General features: G+C 38.3%; 1 protein-coding gene across 1 annotated transcript in view; it reads left to right on the forward strand.

Moving 5' to 3' along the window:
* LOC143166292 (gastrotropin-like) overlaps positions 1–13782 on the forward strand; it is a 49402-nt gene extending 35620 nt beyond the window's left edge. Inside the window, exons 3-6 of the mRNA XM_076350500.1 lie at positions 9397–9501; positions 10344–10519; positions 12461–12550; positions 13653–13782. Of these exons, the coding sequence (XP_076206615.1) occupies positions 9397–9501; positions 10344–10519; positions 12461–12550; positions 13653–13706 (425 nt within the window). The 3' untranslated portion in view covers positions 13707–13782. The remainder of the gene's footprint in view (positions 1–9396; positions 9502–10343; positions 10520–12460; positions 12551–13652) is intronic.
* Positions 13783–14126: the final 344 nt, after the last annotated feature.

The following is a 14126-nucleotide window of genomic DNA, read 5'->3' on the forward strand; positions in this document are numbered from 1 at the left end:
GATAACATTAGTATAAGATAACTAATTAAAGGGAAGAATCCTGAAGAAAGAAAAGAACAATTAGATTCACAAGAAGTTGCTGGTATGAATCTTACTGTAAAACCAAAACATTTTAGTATGTCTGTTAATGATCTTAGTTTAAAAGGTGGGGAGCGTACCAATGAAACTTGTTGTTGAGCTGGAAAATGTTATAGGTCCCAGTCACCTCTGTTCCAAAAAGGTTATCTGAAATTGGAGTAAGTGAAGAGGAATACTTGAATGACAAGAGGAAGACAAAGTCTGTCATTTCAGATGCGTCTAACAGAGTTTGGCATGGCTTAGCCCAATTTATTTACCCTAGCAAAAAAAGAGGATGTAACTGCTCGCTAAAGCACTTCGGGGTAAACTCAGAAAGAAGTCCTACTTAAGAGAAGGGGCAATGCTGGCACAAGTACAAACAGGCTTAGAATAACCATGCATTAATTTAAACTAGAAATTAAAAGGAGATTTTTACATACCAGGGAGTAAGCTGCCTGCTAGAGTAACAAAGACAAGAAATTGTATAGGGTGCTATCGTTTCTAGAAGAGACTGAAATGATAACAGAGATTTCCCTCCCAGTTCTTTGTTTTGGTGCTTCTGAGTCCAGGAGTGCTGATTTGATTTACTTGGGTGTTGGACTCTGAAGAGACAACAGGAAATAATGAGTTCAGAGAATTTGTACTGAGCCTTCAGCTTGCAGAAAATTTGTTCGGTGAACCTGAACCAGGCACACTTCACTAGCTCAATTAGCATGAGCATAATTCTGCTTTTCCTCTCCAGAACCTTGTTTACGATTATCAGTTTGGACTTCTTTATTCTTTTAATATAGATGATAAAGTATAACTCATACCATGATTACAGTGAGCATTTTTCAGTGGCATAGCCACCTTGTGCCGATATTCTACCAGCTGCTTGTTCTCTTCTCCATGCCAATACTTGCGTTATGCCAGTACAGCTGTTTGTGTGACCATGTGAAGAACTGGATCAGAGCACTGATCCAGCTGAAAAATACCTTTTCATTTTATCTTTGGTATTTTTAATTCTGTCCTGGTTTCAGCTGGGATAGGGTTAATTTTCCTCCTAGTAGCTGGTATAGCGCTGTGGTTTGGATTTAGTGTGAGAATAATGTTGTTGATAACACTCTGATGTTTTAGTTGTTGCTGAGCAGTGCTTACACTAGTCAAAGACTTTTCAGCTTCCCATGCCCTGCCAGCAAGAAGCTGGGAGGGGGCACAGCCAGGACAGCTGACCCAAACTGGCCAAAGGGCTATTCCATACCATGGGACGTCATGCTCAGTATAGAAACTGGGGGGAGTTGGCTGGGGGCGGTGACCGCTGCTCGGGGACTGGCTGGGCATCGGTCCGTAGGTGGTGAGCAACTGCATTGTGCATCACTTATTTTGTATATTCCCCCCCCCCCCCTTCCTTTTCTGTCCTATTAAACTGTCTTTATGTCAACCCACAAATTTTACTCCCCCCCCCCCCTCCCCCGGATTCTCTCTCCCATCCCACTGAGGGGGGGAGTGAGCGAAAGTCTGTGTGGTGTTTCACTGCCTGCTGGGTTAAACTACAACAAATTCAAATCAGACCCTTGCTCTGGTTGCTACACTACTGCATAAAAGGTTGTGCCAGCACAAAACAGGAGGTGGCTCAAGAACAGCTAGGAATCACTTGAGCAATTTAAGCAGCACTGTCATGTCCTCAGGCTGCTCTCAGTCGCTGTGTGGTTTGTAGTCACTGCCAGCCCAATGAAAGGGCTACATGTTGTTGATGATGATGGTGCCATTCATCTTCCCCTCCTCTCTCATACCTCCTGTTGTACTGGCAGGGCCTGACCATGCAATTGAGACAGTTCAGAGAACCAAATCAGCTGAAAACTGATGGAACCACCTGAAAACTAAGCACTTTTTTCTTTTTTTTTTTTTCCCTTTAGGTTTAGTTTTCTGTCTTTTTAGTTGCCCAAACCAGACCTCAGCAGTCCCATTGAGGTAGCACTCAGAGATCAGGAACACCAATCAGGGGCAGCAGAACCAAGCACTTCTTACAGAAGCTATGCCAGCTTGTACAGCTTGAATGAATTTGTTATCTTGCCCTCTGGAAACTACCTTTCTAGAGATCCAAACAGACTAAAGGTTTTTCTGATAGAGTGTTTTGGCAGGAAATTATCAAATGTCCTTTTAGGGAGTCCCAAGAATATTGGCTTTTTGGAAGATCTGTGCTTTCCTCCCCTGCAAATGTTTCTCTCTCTCAGCTTCTGGTAGGATTCTTTCTTTCCTGTTTTTGTTAGGCAGATCCTACCCATCAGAATGTCATAAGTGGGGCAAGGACAGGGTCTGTACTGTGTCACCTGTAGAAGTCCTGTAGAGCTGGCTGGTGCATTTCTGTTAAATATTTGGACTCTGTACAAGCATTAGCTTTTCAATAATTCAGCCACATCTTGTTGGTAATTTTCTGCTGCTTACGAGTTTAGAATAGTAACACCTAGTACGATACTAAATGGATACTTAATAAGGCAATATTATAATAGGACTCCCATGGAATTACACATTACATTAACAGCAAATGAGTTCATTCTGAATTCATTATGAATGATTACTCTGAATACCAAAGGAATTAATAATCATTAGCCATTTACTATGGAGGGTTTCTGAATAATTGCCAGATACAGCTGTATTAAGAATTTACAAGCTTTCCTGATCAAGTTTCATTCTGAAAGAATCATTAAGTGTAACTTTCTTTTCACTGGAGAGTTCCTACTTTTATTCTGAATCTGTACTCCTTGTTCAATTGCATTCCGGTTCTAAAAGCACTTCAAAGATAGTCACTCAGCCTAGTTCATTCACTAATGGAATTACTTTCCTTATCTCCATTTTGTCTTTGAGTGTATCTCAGTTGGCTTTATACAACACATCTGAAAGGTTAATAAACTTTAAAGCACGCTGGGAGACATTCAAGGGCAGGGTGACTCCGACATGACAAAAAGAATGCAAAAGCGTTATATTTATGACTTTGTGGCAAGTAAATTCTGAAAGTAAAGATATCCAAGGCCTTTGATTTGGTTCCTGAAAGTTGCCTCTGTTCCTACTAGCATTTGAAGACTCAGCTGTTTTACATATCAGAGGTAGCTGACTTGGGAGACAGAGGGAATTAACTGCTCGCTTTAGATGAACTTTTCCTTTGGGTATAAGCTTCCACAAGAGTTTTACTTCTTTGACAACTTATTCATGCTAACTGTCTACAACAGCCACACAGTTGCAACTCATGTCATCCTGATAAATTCAAATACAGTGTTGAGCCTTCCTGCATAACTTCTCATTGTAACTAGTAGTTTGATTCCTGCCCATAGTCCTGACAATATATATTCAAATATGAGATTTGCCATGTGTTGATGTTAGATCAGTGATTCAGGTTTCAAAGTTAGGTAAGCACAACTGTGAATGCATGGTTTTGGGTTGTTTTGGGTTTTTTCCCCACTCAGTGAGACAAATTCAGTGTAAAAAGCCTGTGCACCTTAGACCTTGCAGGATAAGGTTATGCCATTTCCTTGCTTTCTGCCTGCAAACAGTGCTGCTCCATCGAAGCATGCACACCCTTACTTGTGTTTCTCTGTGGCAGCTGAATCCACTCAGTGGGTTTCACAAATGCCAGCCTGCCACAAAGAGCATTTGCACATAAAGTTAAATTCATTAAATTGTGTTGAAGTGTTAGTTCAACTGTAGATGATTCCCACTGATTTCAGGGGAGCCAGCATTTGGCCTCTGATCTATAATGTGTAATTAAATCTGTATGAAGTAGTCCTGTGTGTTGTTCATTGCCAAGTTAGCAATACAGATGTATTTGTGTTTAAGCAAAGGCTAATACTGTATGATATTTCAGTGATGCCATAAACCAATACTTAGGAAATCATCTTCATTTAGAACTATGTCCCAAAATGGAACGTATGAAGATAATTGCTTGTATAAATACTGATGTATTTTTAGATATTATATAAATATAAATGATACATTTAACATGACTCTTACTGAGCTGATTATAACCAGCCCAGGGGGACTTTATTTTTTTTTTTACAGTTAGAGAACGAGGGGATTGGCGATTCATCTTGGAGATTCAGCTGTGGCATGGGGCTAGTTGCAAACACTGACATGCCGTAACTGAAGTCAGGTGTTTGCATGGGTGAGGTGGGGGCTCAGTTTAGGACATGCTGCCTGGCATACGGACCCTGACAGTTGGCCACCAGATGGCAGACACAGTCTCCTAAAGAATAATGATATTTTCTTTGACCTACATAAAGAACAACTACATCTTTCTCCATTGAAAATGATAGATAGTGCCAAGTACACTGAAGATAATGGCCACTTTCTGAAAGCTGTTTTCAGCTTTTACACCTGAAGCTTTTTATTCTTTTGCCTTTCTCTGTTATGATTCTCACCTTGTGCCAGGGAAATATCTTTTATTTTTCCACTGGTCTCAGTTATAGCTGTTAATTCAGTTGGATTTGAACTGAGTTCTGTTAAGCAGAATTATAACATAACCGAGGTTGTTTGCAGCAGTGTGCAGGCTCTACATTGTAGTAGTTGGAATGGATTAAATACATATAATGTGTTTAAAATACATGTATACATAGACATAGATAATTTTGTTTTAATTTATTCTTTTTTTTACTGGATAATTCTGGAGTTCTCTGCACCATTTATTTCAATGCTCAGCCCACTAAGGATGAAGCACTGCTGTAGAGGTATGCAAAAACAACATCACACGCTCACAGCTCTGAAGAGGCAGGAAAATCACAAATATTGTAAATGCAAAGTGTAAGGTCATTAAATGGATGCTGGTTTTAGCTGAAACTGAAGAGAGAGGGACTTGGATGACTAACCTTAGCAATTGTGCAAGTGACTGTAACTTCAGTAAAGTCAGAGGGCCTCCATTCCTTTATTCTTGGAATAAACATTGTCTTGACATGGTATTTGGAAGACTACTTAAGGAAATTCTTCATTCTCCAATACACTATTGAATTTCATTACATTTTATAACAAAAAAGGCAGTAATGAAGATAAGGATTTATTTCAGAATAAGTGAGCAGAAACATGGGTGCAAATTCACAATGCACACAAAAACTCCTCTGCACAGACAGGTACAGATGACGGCACGTTTGCTCAAAACCTGTCCTGGAACTCTCACGTACAGCGTAGCGTACAACTCCTTGGAGGTGAATAAACTCATACTTAGTGTGTGGCAAGAGTGACCCACCCAGTCAAATAGTTATTCATTGGTAATTTACTGTACTATACTCTGGCTCTATGCCTACCACATTCGAACTGCAGGCAAGCTCTAAGTATTGCATAGTTGTGTAGACGTCAGCATTTTTATATCACATCACAAGAAAGCTATCAATATAATTTGATCTTTAGAGAGAGAGAGAGAACATAAAAGCTCAAGTACTGTTCATATAATCTGATTATCTTTTTCCTGTTTCACAGAACTGTGGTGTTTTTCTTATCCAGTTTGATCTATCTTCCAAGGTCCCTGTGGTGTTACTATGCCGGTGGTATTGTCTCCCAATAAGTTTTAAGTAAACACAAGAGTTTATGGCTTGAGTTCAGTTACCTTCTTCACAGGGTTGTGCATGTCTCTGGAACACTGAGAGCCTGGTGCAAGACAGAGGCCTTCAGTGCTCAGCTAACCTGAGGACAGACTCACTGGTCACCCACTCCCCAAAAGCACAGTTGGGGCTGGACACTGGTTATCTTTCAGTATACACAGAGCCACATGGAGATGGCAAGTATCTTAACTAGAGCCTTGCTCAGCCAGTTGTGCTAAGCAGCTGTAAAGATTCTCACAGCCCATCAGTGGAGCAAGTATAAAACTCCCTGGGTGACTGTTTGAAAGTAATTGGTCGCTCAGAGCTCTCGTCATTTGCTTCTGAGGGCTTGTTTATTATAAGAATGTTTAAATGAATGTGCCATCCTCTGGACACAGGGTTAATGCCTGGACTTAGGATTTCTTACTAGCTGCATCATCCATTCACTATATCATAAGCTCTGATAGGTCACTTTTTCTCAGTGTTTAAGCTTTCTCATGTATGAAATAGGCTTGATGATACTTTCCTCTAAATGGTATTTTCGAACCTGTGTATGACTGAAATTGCTAGGGTTTTTGCCTCTATTAATGGCATAGAGTTTACACTGTTCCAGCTTAACTGGTATCTACTTAGCTTTACCATAGCAATAAGAACTGAGGCTTCTACATATGTGCAACCACTTCATTGTTTTCCATGCTAATGCTGTTTTTCTTTATATAGATAGGGCCTAAGCATCTGGGTCCAGCTGATAAAGTAAGTTTCCTTTTCAGTTGTCTGCTCCTGCACAATTGGTCATTGAGTTCAGCAATCTTGGGATTAAGCTGAACGAGTTTTAATTAAAAAACTAAAAGTGTCAAATATGGTTGCGGGACAGTCAGAATCATTTTACAGACACTTTTATATCAAAAGTGCAAAGGAAACACTAGCAGTGAAACAAGTTTCTCTGTTCCTTCCCTGACTCTTATGTATTTGTAATTGATACAGAAACTCCCAGTTTCATACTTTTCTCCCACACTCCTGTGTTTTGAATGCTAATCACAGGACACAGAGAATGTTCACAGAGGGAAGGTATACGGCTCTCTTTTATTTCAAGTATGGAGACATCCTTTTAATTGCATGCAGACAGCAGATGGTATGGCTTTTGTGGTGTCATGAGCTCTAGCACAATATACTCAGCCACTGCACAGCATGGTACGATTTAAAGCTGAGTAAATATGGGGAGAGTGGAGGGTTAGGGGTGGGAAAGCAGTAATTCCTAGGACAGTTGTTCCATTTTTATTTTACAAATTGTCCATGATTTTGTTATGCTTCACTCTTGTTCACTTTCTGCATCTGTTTTAGAAAACTGCTTTCCTGCCAGGAACATACACCCAAACAGTTTTAAAAGGATTGTTGTCAACTTCAAAAACCACATCTCCATTTGAAAGTTTTATGTTTTCTTTCATAAGAAGATGTAAGATTTTGAAGTTACTTTTTCTCAGACTTCAGAAGAGGAAGTAGCTAAAAAACCCCCCAGAAATAATATAAATTCCCAACTAATAAACATGAGGTAAGATCTTTTCCAGTCCACAGGTATAATCTCTCACGAAACTGACTCTGAATTTTCTGAAGCTTTTTCTGGTCAGAAAATTCTTTTCCATTAGAAGTCCCCTTCTCGCCTGATTCAGACTTTTCACCCATCAATCAGTATGTTATTCTGGAATCCCTCTCATTTTTCCCCTGTAAGGAAAAGTTTTGAAACTGCAAAAGTTTTCCTAAGACAGGAAATGTTTTCCTATTCAAACCTCGTATGCCCTGTGTATCCTGTAGTTGGTTTAAAGGCTGTATAACTTAGAGCCAGCAGAGGCTTTGCATAAAAGAAAGCAGCTTAGTAAGTAAAATAAAAAAATAATACAAATTAGAAAGGATTGTTTTCATTGAGTTGCAACATACCCTGACAAGTAATATGCCATTAAATATATATGTATATATAGCAAATATATTTAAGTAAGTTTAATAAAACCTTAAACACCACCCCCCCCCCGGCAGATACTAATTTAAGGAGTTATTGTGCACACTGGTATGCTGTGAAAGAACAGTTGGGTACAGGCTGTCTTATTTCTAGCTCCTCTTGAATTCAATGCAGGTATAACATAATCTACATCCAGTCCCGAATCTGTGAGGCTACATCAAGACACAGCCAGTATGTGACCATACGAGAGAGGACCCGTAGGAGGCCGGATTCATTAAGAGGCACCATTCTGTCTCAGCTCAGTAGAACAGCTTGCAAACTACACTACGCTCTCCAACATGCAGGATTTAGAGCACAGGCTGAGGGAGTGTACAACTGACTGTGTGAACTCAAAGACAATGTTATTGGTAATAAAACTGTTAGATGTAGCAATGCTTCTGATTTGTATAGTTTTACTGTAATGATGTACCATGATTTATGATATTTAACATTTTACTGAAGTTTCATCCCATTACTGAAGTTTGTCCATTCTCTGATAGAGTGGAGTATGAATAAGTCTGTTAAGTAGAAATACAGAAATGGTTACATAGAATACATTAATTTGAAAGTATAACAAGGAGAGCAGTGGTGAAGTTTAGTGGACCTTTGTTTTCCATGTTTTTAATCACCCAGCCTGTGTTCCTGTTCTTCTGATCAGTTTCTTGACTCTAAATAGATATGTTCTTGCATTACCATGTGGGATTAAATTCATTGCATTTAAGAAATGGAACCCACATATTATATGTGTTTTGCATACAGCAAAATTGTTGAACGCTGTTATATATTTCTCCAGACTTTTATAAAACCAGGGAAAAGTAGATTTTCAGTTCCTTCCCAAATTTATTACTTTAATAAAATAAAATGCCAATCTATGACACCATTTTCACATAAATCTTAGGAATGTTTTTGTTCAGATTAAAAGAAGTTGGTCTGTATTCTCAGCCAGTGGAGCTATGCCAATACACAGCAGCTGGGAATTTCCTACCCTGCTATCTGTGTGTGGCAATGGATTCATTAGGCATAGGACATCTCCTGTATGCATTCTAAATTACCCAGCAGACTCTCTGACTTTTAACATATGGTTATCTTACATAAATCAGAGCTCTGCTTTTCCACAGTAAGTATATTTTTTGTACTTTGTGCAAACATTTGCTAAGAAATGCAAAGCACTATTTGTCTCTTGATATTAAATACGGTATGGGAACATGGTGCCACAGACTAATCTAATGTCCTTTACATCCAAGTAGTGTAAAATATTTCATAATTCTTTTTTCTGTGTGGAGATAAGGTAAGAAAGACATGTGCAGGTGCAGTAATTTACCCAGAATCTTGTCATTGCCCATATCCTACCAGAATTACTTAGGAATCTGTGCAGCTTGTTTCTTATTTTCATATTTTAACTAATATATGGTATGCTTCCAAATACAGCAAGGCTGTGATCTCAGGACACTGCTTTGAAGCTGTTTTCTCCCTGTTTCATTATAACGTATTTAACATTATTCCATCCTGATTGCAAAATCAGTGGAATCTCCAAAGTAAAAATATATCACTTTGCTTAAATACGCACTAAAACCAAAACCGAGCTTTTGTCCTTGATTTCTGCTGATCTCCAGATTATTGTCAAGGACGTATAATTGAATTATAACCTTGCTTTTCATACAGGTCAATGGCATCCACACTAGTGACTCACACAGATCATAAAAGTATATTTCCAAGGGGTGTGGGTATAGGTGGGCTGAACAGCTTGGGCTGGTTTATAAAAACGAGGGCCTCAAGCCATCTGCGCTTATCCATTCTTCTTTGTTCCAGCTGCTATTCTGCTGTACCAGCCACATCACCAGGGCAACATGGCATTTGCAGGCAAATACGAATTCGAAGGCGATGAGAACTATGATGACTTTGTGAATAAGATTGGTAAGTGTGTTTTGGGGTGTAAGTCAGTCTTAAAGGTTTTAAATTACTTAAATATGGTTTTAAAAAAAAAAAAGGTTTTTTACTGAAATGTGCCGAGATCAACAGGGGCTAAGACTGGTAGGAGTGCTCTGCACTTCAGCAAGGAGATTTAGTTTTCATTCTTCTAAGAAGCACTGTCAGCTGCAGGAAGTATTATTCCTTTTCAGTGGCAGCAGAACGAAGGGCCAAGATGTATGCAGTATAATGATCATGAAGATCACTTTTTCTGTCCTTAGTATTCATTGGTGGGAGTATAAATTTAGTATGAAAATGCTTGTCAAACTCTTACACAGGAACAGGTTTCTGTGAATGCTTTCAGAAGACTGTGCAAACCTGTTTCAGATTACCCTGCAAAATCTCTTAGGGACACTATGATCTGTGTGCATAAGTTCAGTGCTTGTGTTCATTTATTTAAAAAGCAATAGCAAATAGGTATATGCAGCTATATAGCAAAGGCACCAAGTTCATACACATTAAATGTGTAGATTAAGTAGAAGGGAATATTTATATATACTTTGTTTCTATACATTTATTCTGTGTATCGTTTCTCAGGAAAAAGAATGCAAGACCAAAACTTATTATTTTAGCAAATGCATTGATGTACCTGTATCTTCCTTTATACCAGTAATTTAAACTCAGAGCTTTGATACTGCTGTAAAAAAAAAGAAAAAAACACAAAACAAAACAAAACCAAATCAGATGCTCAGACACCAATGTCTGAGAACAAGCATACCATTAGCACGCTTCAATTCAAATACAGCTGGTAGGCTATTAGATTTGATAAACTGTATGTTTCTATTAAGGTCTCCCCAGTGACAAGATTGAAATGGGAAGGAATTGCAAAATAGTCACTGAGGTGGTGCAGAATGGAAATGACTTCACCTGGACACAGCATTTCCCAGGAGGCCGCACCACGACCAACACATTCACAATTGGCAAGGAAGCAGACATGGAGACAATGGGTGGTAAAAAGTTCAAGGTAAATTAATTTAGCTCTTAAGTTCTATGCTGTTTCAGTTTTTTAATGTAGGGTGAAAATCAAATCTGTCTCAAGGACATCTTCCTTAAATTGTTTTTTTCATCTGTCATAGCTTAGAAACATATGATTTTTTCCCCCCATTTCTTGATGCCCCTAGCAAAATACCTAAACCTGATTTTAAAGAGAGCTAGAGCTTCAGAACTGTACATACTAATAAAGAACGAGGGTAGAGTGTCAAGTATCTACTGGTGTCGCAGCTCAAGTAAACACAGTGCTCATTAAAACGCTAAAGAGCTGGTTGGCAGCTGTGTCATTGTCCAGCACCATACAGCAACTGCAGCACACTGAGGCGAGTGCTATGGTCCCTAGCTCTGCCCATGCCTGTCAACAGTGCTCACCTTTTGAAGTCACCTGTGCCTGAGCCTTAAACAAAAGACTGTGTAAAGTGAAGGGAAAAAAAAATACCTCTGTGTCCTCCTTCTTGTTTTAAGTACAGAGCAACTTGCAACTTAAGCAGCGTCTAGTGAGAGGGAAGATTGCACAATATTGATCTGCTCCTGTCATGGACAAAACTTTGATACAAAACCTGCTGTAAAATGGTTGCTTTACTTACCTTATTAATTTTTCATCTATTTAAAGGGATAAGACAGTTTGGGACAGCTAAACTCTGCATTTGTGAGGTGTCCAGAACTCTACAATAGATTACTGGATAAATGTTTTATACAGATTGAAGAGACAGGAAAACCAGCAATTGCATTAGGGAGCTGTGACAAACTGAGAATAGCAACAGCATTGCATGATTTCCAGAATGCTTTTTTAGTCATACCTTTCTGATTATGAGAGGAAAAAAACCACGTCTTTGGCTTTGAGAAATCTTTGTGAAACCTAACAAATAGAATAAGACACAATTCTACTTGGTCAGTTTATTGCAAATGTAACAATTTTGAAATATTACAAATTCTATTCTCTTCTTTTTGGCCCAGGGCACTTCAGCAGTCCAAAGCCTATTAAGTAGCCAAAGATGGAGGCAGAGTAAATGACTCTCAGCAGAGAAATCACTGCCTTTTAGTATAGTGTCACTAAACAAGACAAACTAGTAAGATGGTTTCCTCTTATCTGGTAAAAAATGTCCACTCATCCCTTCATTTTGCAAATTACTTTTTTCTCCTCTAAATATGACTGGCTCATCTGCCTTTATTACTAAAAGCATAGGCAAGACCGACTAGTTATACAGACAAGACTGATTTTGTGGTGGAACTACATATCTAGTTTTGGCAGGCAGCTGAGCTGCTGTAGTATTTGTGATCTTCATAGTAGCATCCTGGCATAATTCTTCCATACAGAAGCAGCTCTTATAGCTATTGGCACATATTATAGTATAAAGGTGTGACTGCAGACCATGCAGTTATGTTCACCTATACTTAAATGAGCAAGATGAGATGAATTCTAGTGTAGTTAGAGGTATGAAACTCAGGATCTAGGGTAAAGATTCACATCACTTGTCCACAGTGACTTTTGTGCTGCTTGCAGGCAGGTTATTAGTATCTGAGAATGCTACTTCATACAATCATGCCTTTTACTTCACTGTCAAAACAAGAGAACCACATAAAACACTGAGGACTGAATGAGAATCATAGTCAGATCATTTTTAGAGCTATGAAGGAATATTGTCTGATTTATTGTGTAGATATGGAACTTGCATGTATTGTTAGATGAACATTTTTCTACTTCAATTGTGAACATTTAAGAACTAAGGCACAAGGATTTTAGTCTTGTTCATAAAGCTGCATGTGTAATACACAATTTCTACTTTTTTTAAAAGTAAAAACTTTAAGCATCAGGTGTACAGGTGTTTACAGTGTGTCTTATAATATAAATGCCAGTAACCCCAGGCAACATTAAACCTTTCTCTATTACTCATTAAACCTTACTCTATTACAGGCAACTGTTAAAATGGAAGATGGGAAAATAGTAGCTGCTTTTCCCAACTATCATCATACTGCAGAGATTTGTGGAGGAAAGCTAGTAGAGGTGAGTTCTCAAATATCCAGATTAGTGTATGAAAAAAAAAAAAAGAAAAAAACAAACCTCTAGAGCAGCAGGCTTAAAATTTTAAGTTTAGAAAAGATCTTTATCTAAAGTAAAGCAAAACTATTAAATAAGTTTTTCCTTCACTCTAGATAATCTTCTACAATTTTGTGCATGTTTAATCCAAAACCTCAATGAACAAGCTTTTAATTATATATTTTTGATAAATTTGAAATGTAGATTTTACATCTTAGGCACAGACACACAGTTTTATAGCTATAAGACTGGAATGTTCAGACAAATATTCCCAATTTGCCCTGTCTTTGTATTCACTGTGCCTGTGCCTCAAGAATAGAAAATAATTTATATAAAACTTTTTACCTACTACTTACATGTTTCTATAAAGTTATTAACCTTGTTTCATTCTTAGAAAACTATCCAGCTGCAAGTCCTCACAGAATTTCTGTAGAGCCTTATTTCCTTAGTCTTACCAAAGAAAAAACAAAACACAAGAGAGGTTGGATTTCAAGTAGTATCCTATTTTATCAACGAAATGGCAACATAGGTTTGGAAGATTACTGAAACTACAATACTTATAGTAAAACTTGTAAAACAAATAGGATTGTCAAACATCATGATTTCTGAGTCTCAAAAATTTTCCTGAATTGACTTATGTCTGTGCCAGTTACCTATGTCTGAATGCATCTTCAACAGAGACTAACCAGAAGTAAGTTACTCTGTGGATCAAGAAAGGACACTCACCCTCCCTGAAAGTAATAGTGTCAATCATTTATTGCTTTTGGTGAACAATTATCTCACTTGTCTGAAACCCTGATAACTTGGAGTTGGTAAAGCCATGTCTAACGCAGGATACGTTTAAGTTATCCCTAAACCCCTCTTTAGAAGTTGTGTTTGTTGTGTAAGAACGTTTTTGCGCTCTGTATTTCAGAGTTGACAAGGACATTCAGCTTATCTTCTACCAAAGGGTAAATGTTGCTTCAGTAGAGGACAGACTCTGTGAGCCAGTCAGCAGGTCTTTTCATCTGTGACACTGAAGCTCTAATTACACTGTTCAACCAAATTTTTGGTTTGTTCTTTTTTCCAGACTTCTATTGCTTCTGGTGTAGCCTACAAAAGGACCAGCAAAAGGATTGCTTAAGGCAGTAAAGCCAGTCTCTTCCAGCGCACTGAAAAACAAACAACAGTACAAATAAATAGAGTGCTGATTGTCTTTCCCTCTCTCTTTGTATGAATTGTTTTTCAGAGTAGTGTTATCCTCAACATTAATGCTTACCCCATTCCTAAAGATCCGACAAATACTCAGAAAATCAGAATGCAAAAATCAGAAGATGCAACAAAGCACTTAATGATGGTGCTCCAGTCTAAGTATTTCAGGATATGATACATTTCAGGTATCTTGCATTAAAAAAAGGCTTTTAATTACTTTTTATATTTTTTCCTCAATAGAGATTGCTAGGCTTTCTGGCTGCAACAAGGGTTCATCCAGGCTCCATCAGTTTACCCAAAACAGGCTGCACCTGTCTTATGACCAGGTGTTGGCTCAATATATTACTTACTC

The sequence above is a fragment of the Aptenodytes patagonicus genome, chromosome 12 (assembly GCF_965638725.1).
Source record: "Aptenodytes patagonicus chromosome 12, bAptPat1.pri.cur, whole genome shotgun sequence".
Classification (NCBI taxonomy): domain Eukaryota; kingdom Metazoa; phylum Chordata; class Aves; order Sphenisciformes; family Spheniscidae; genus Aptenodytes; species Aptenodytes patagonicus.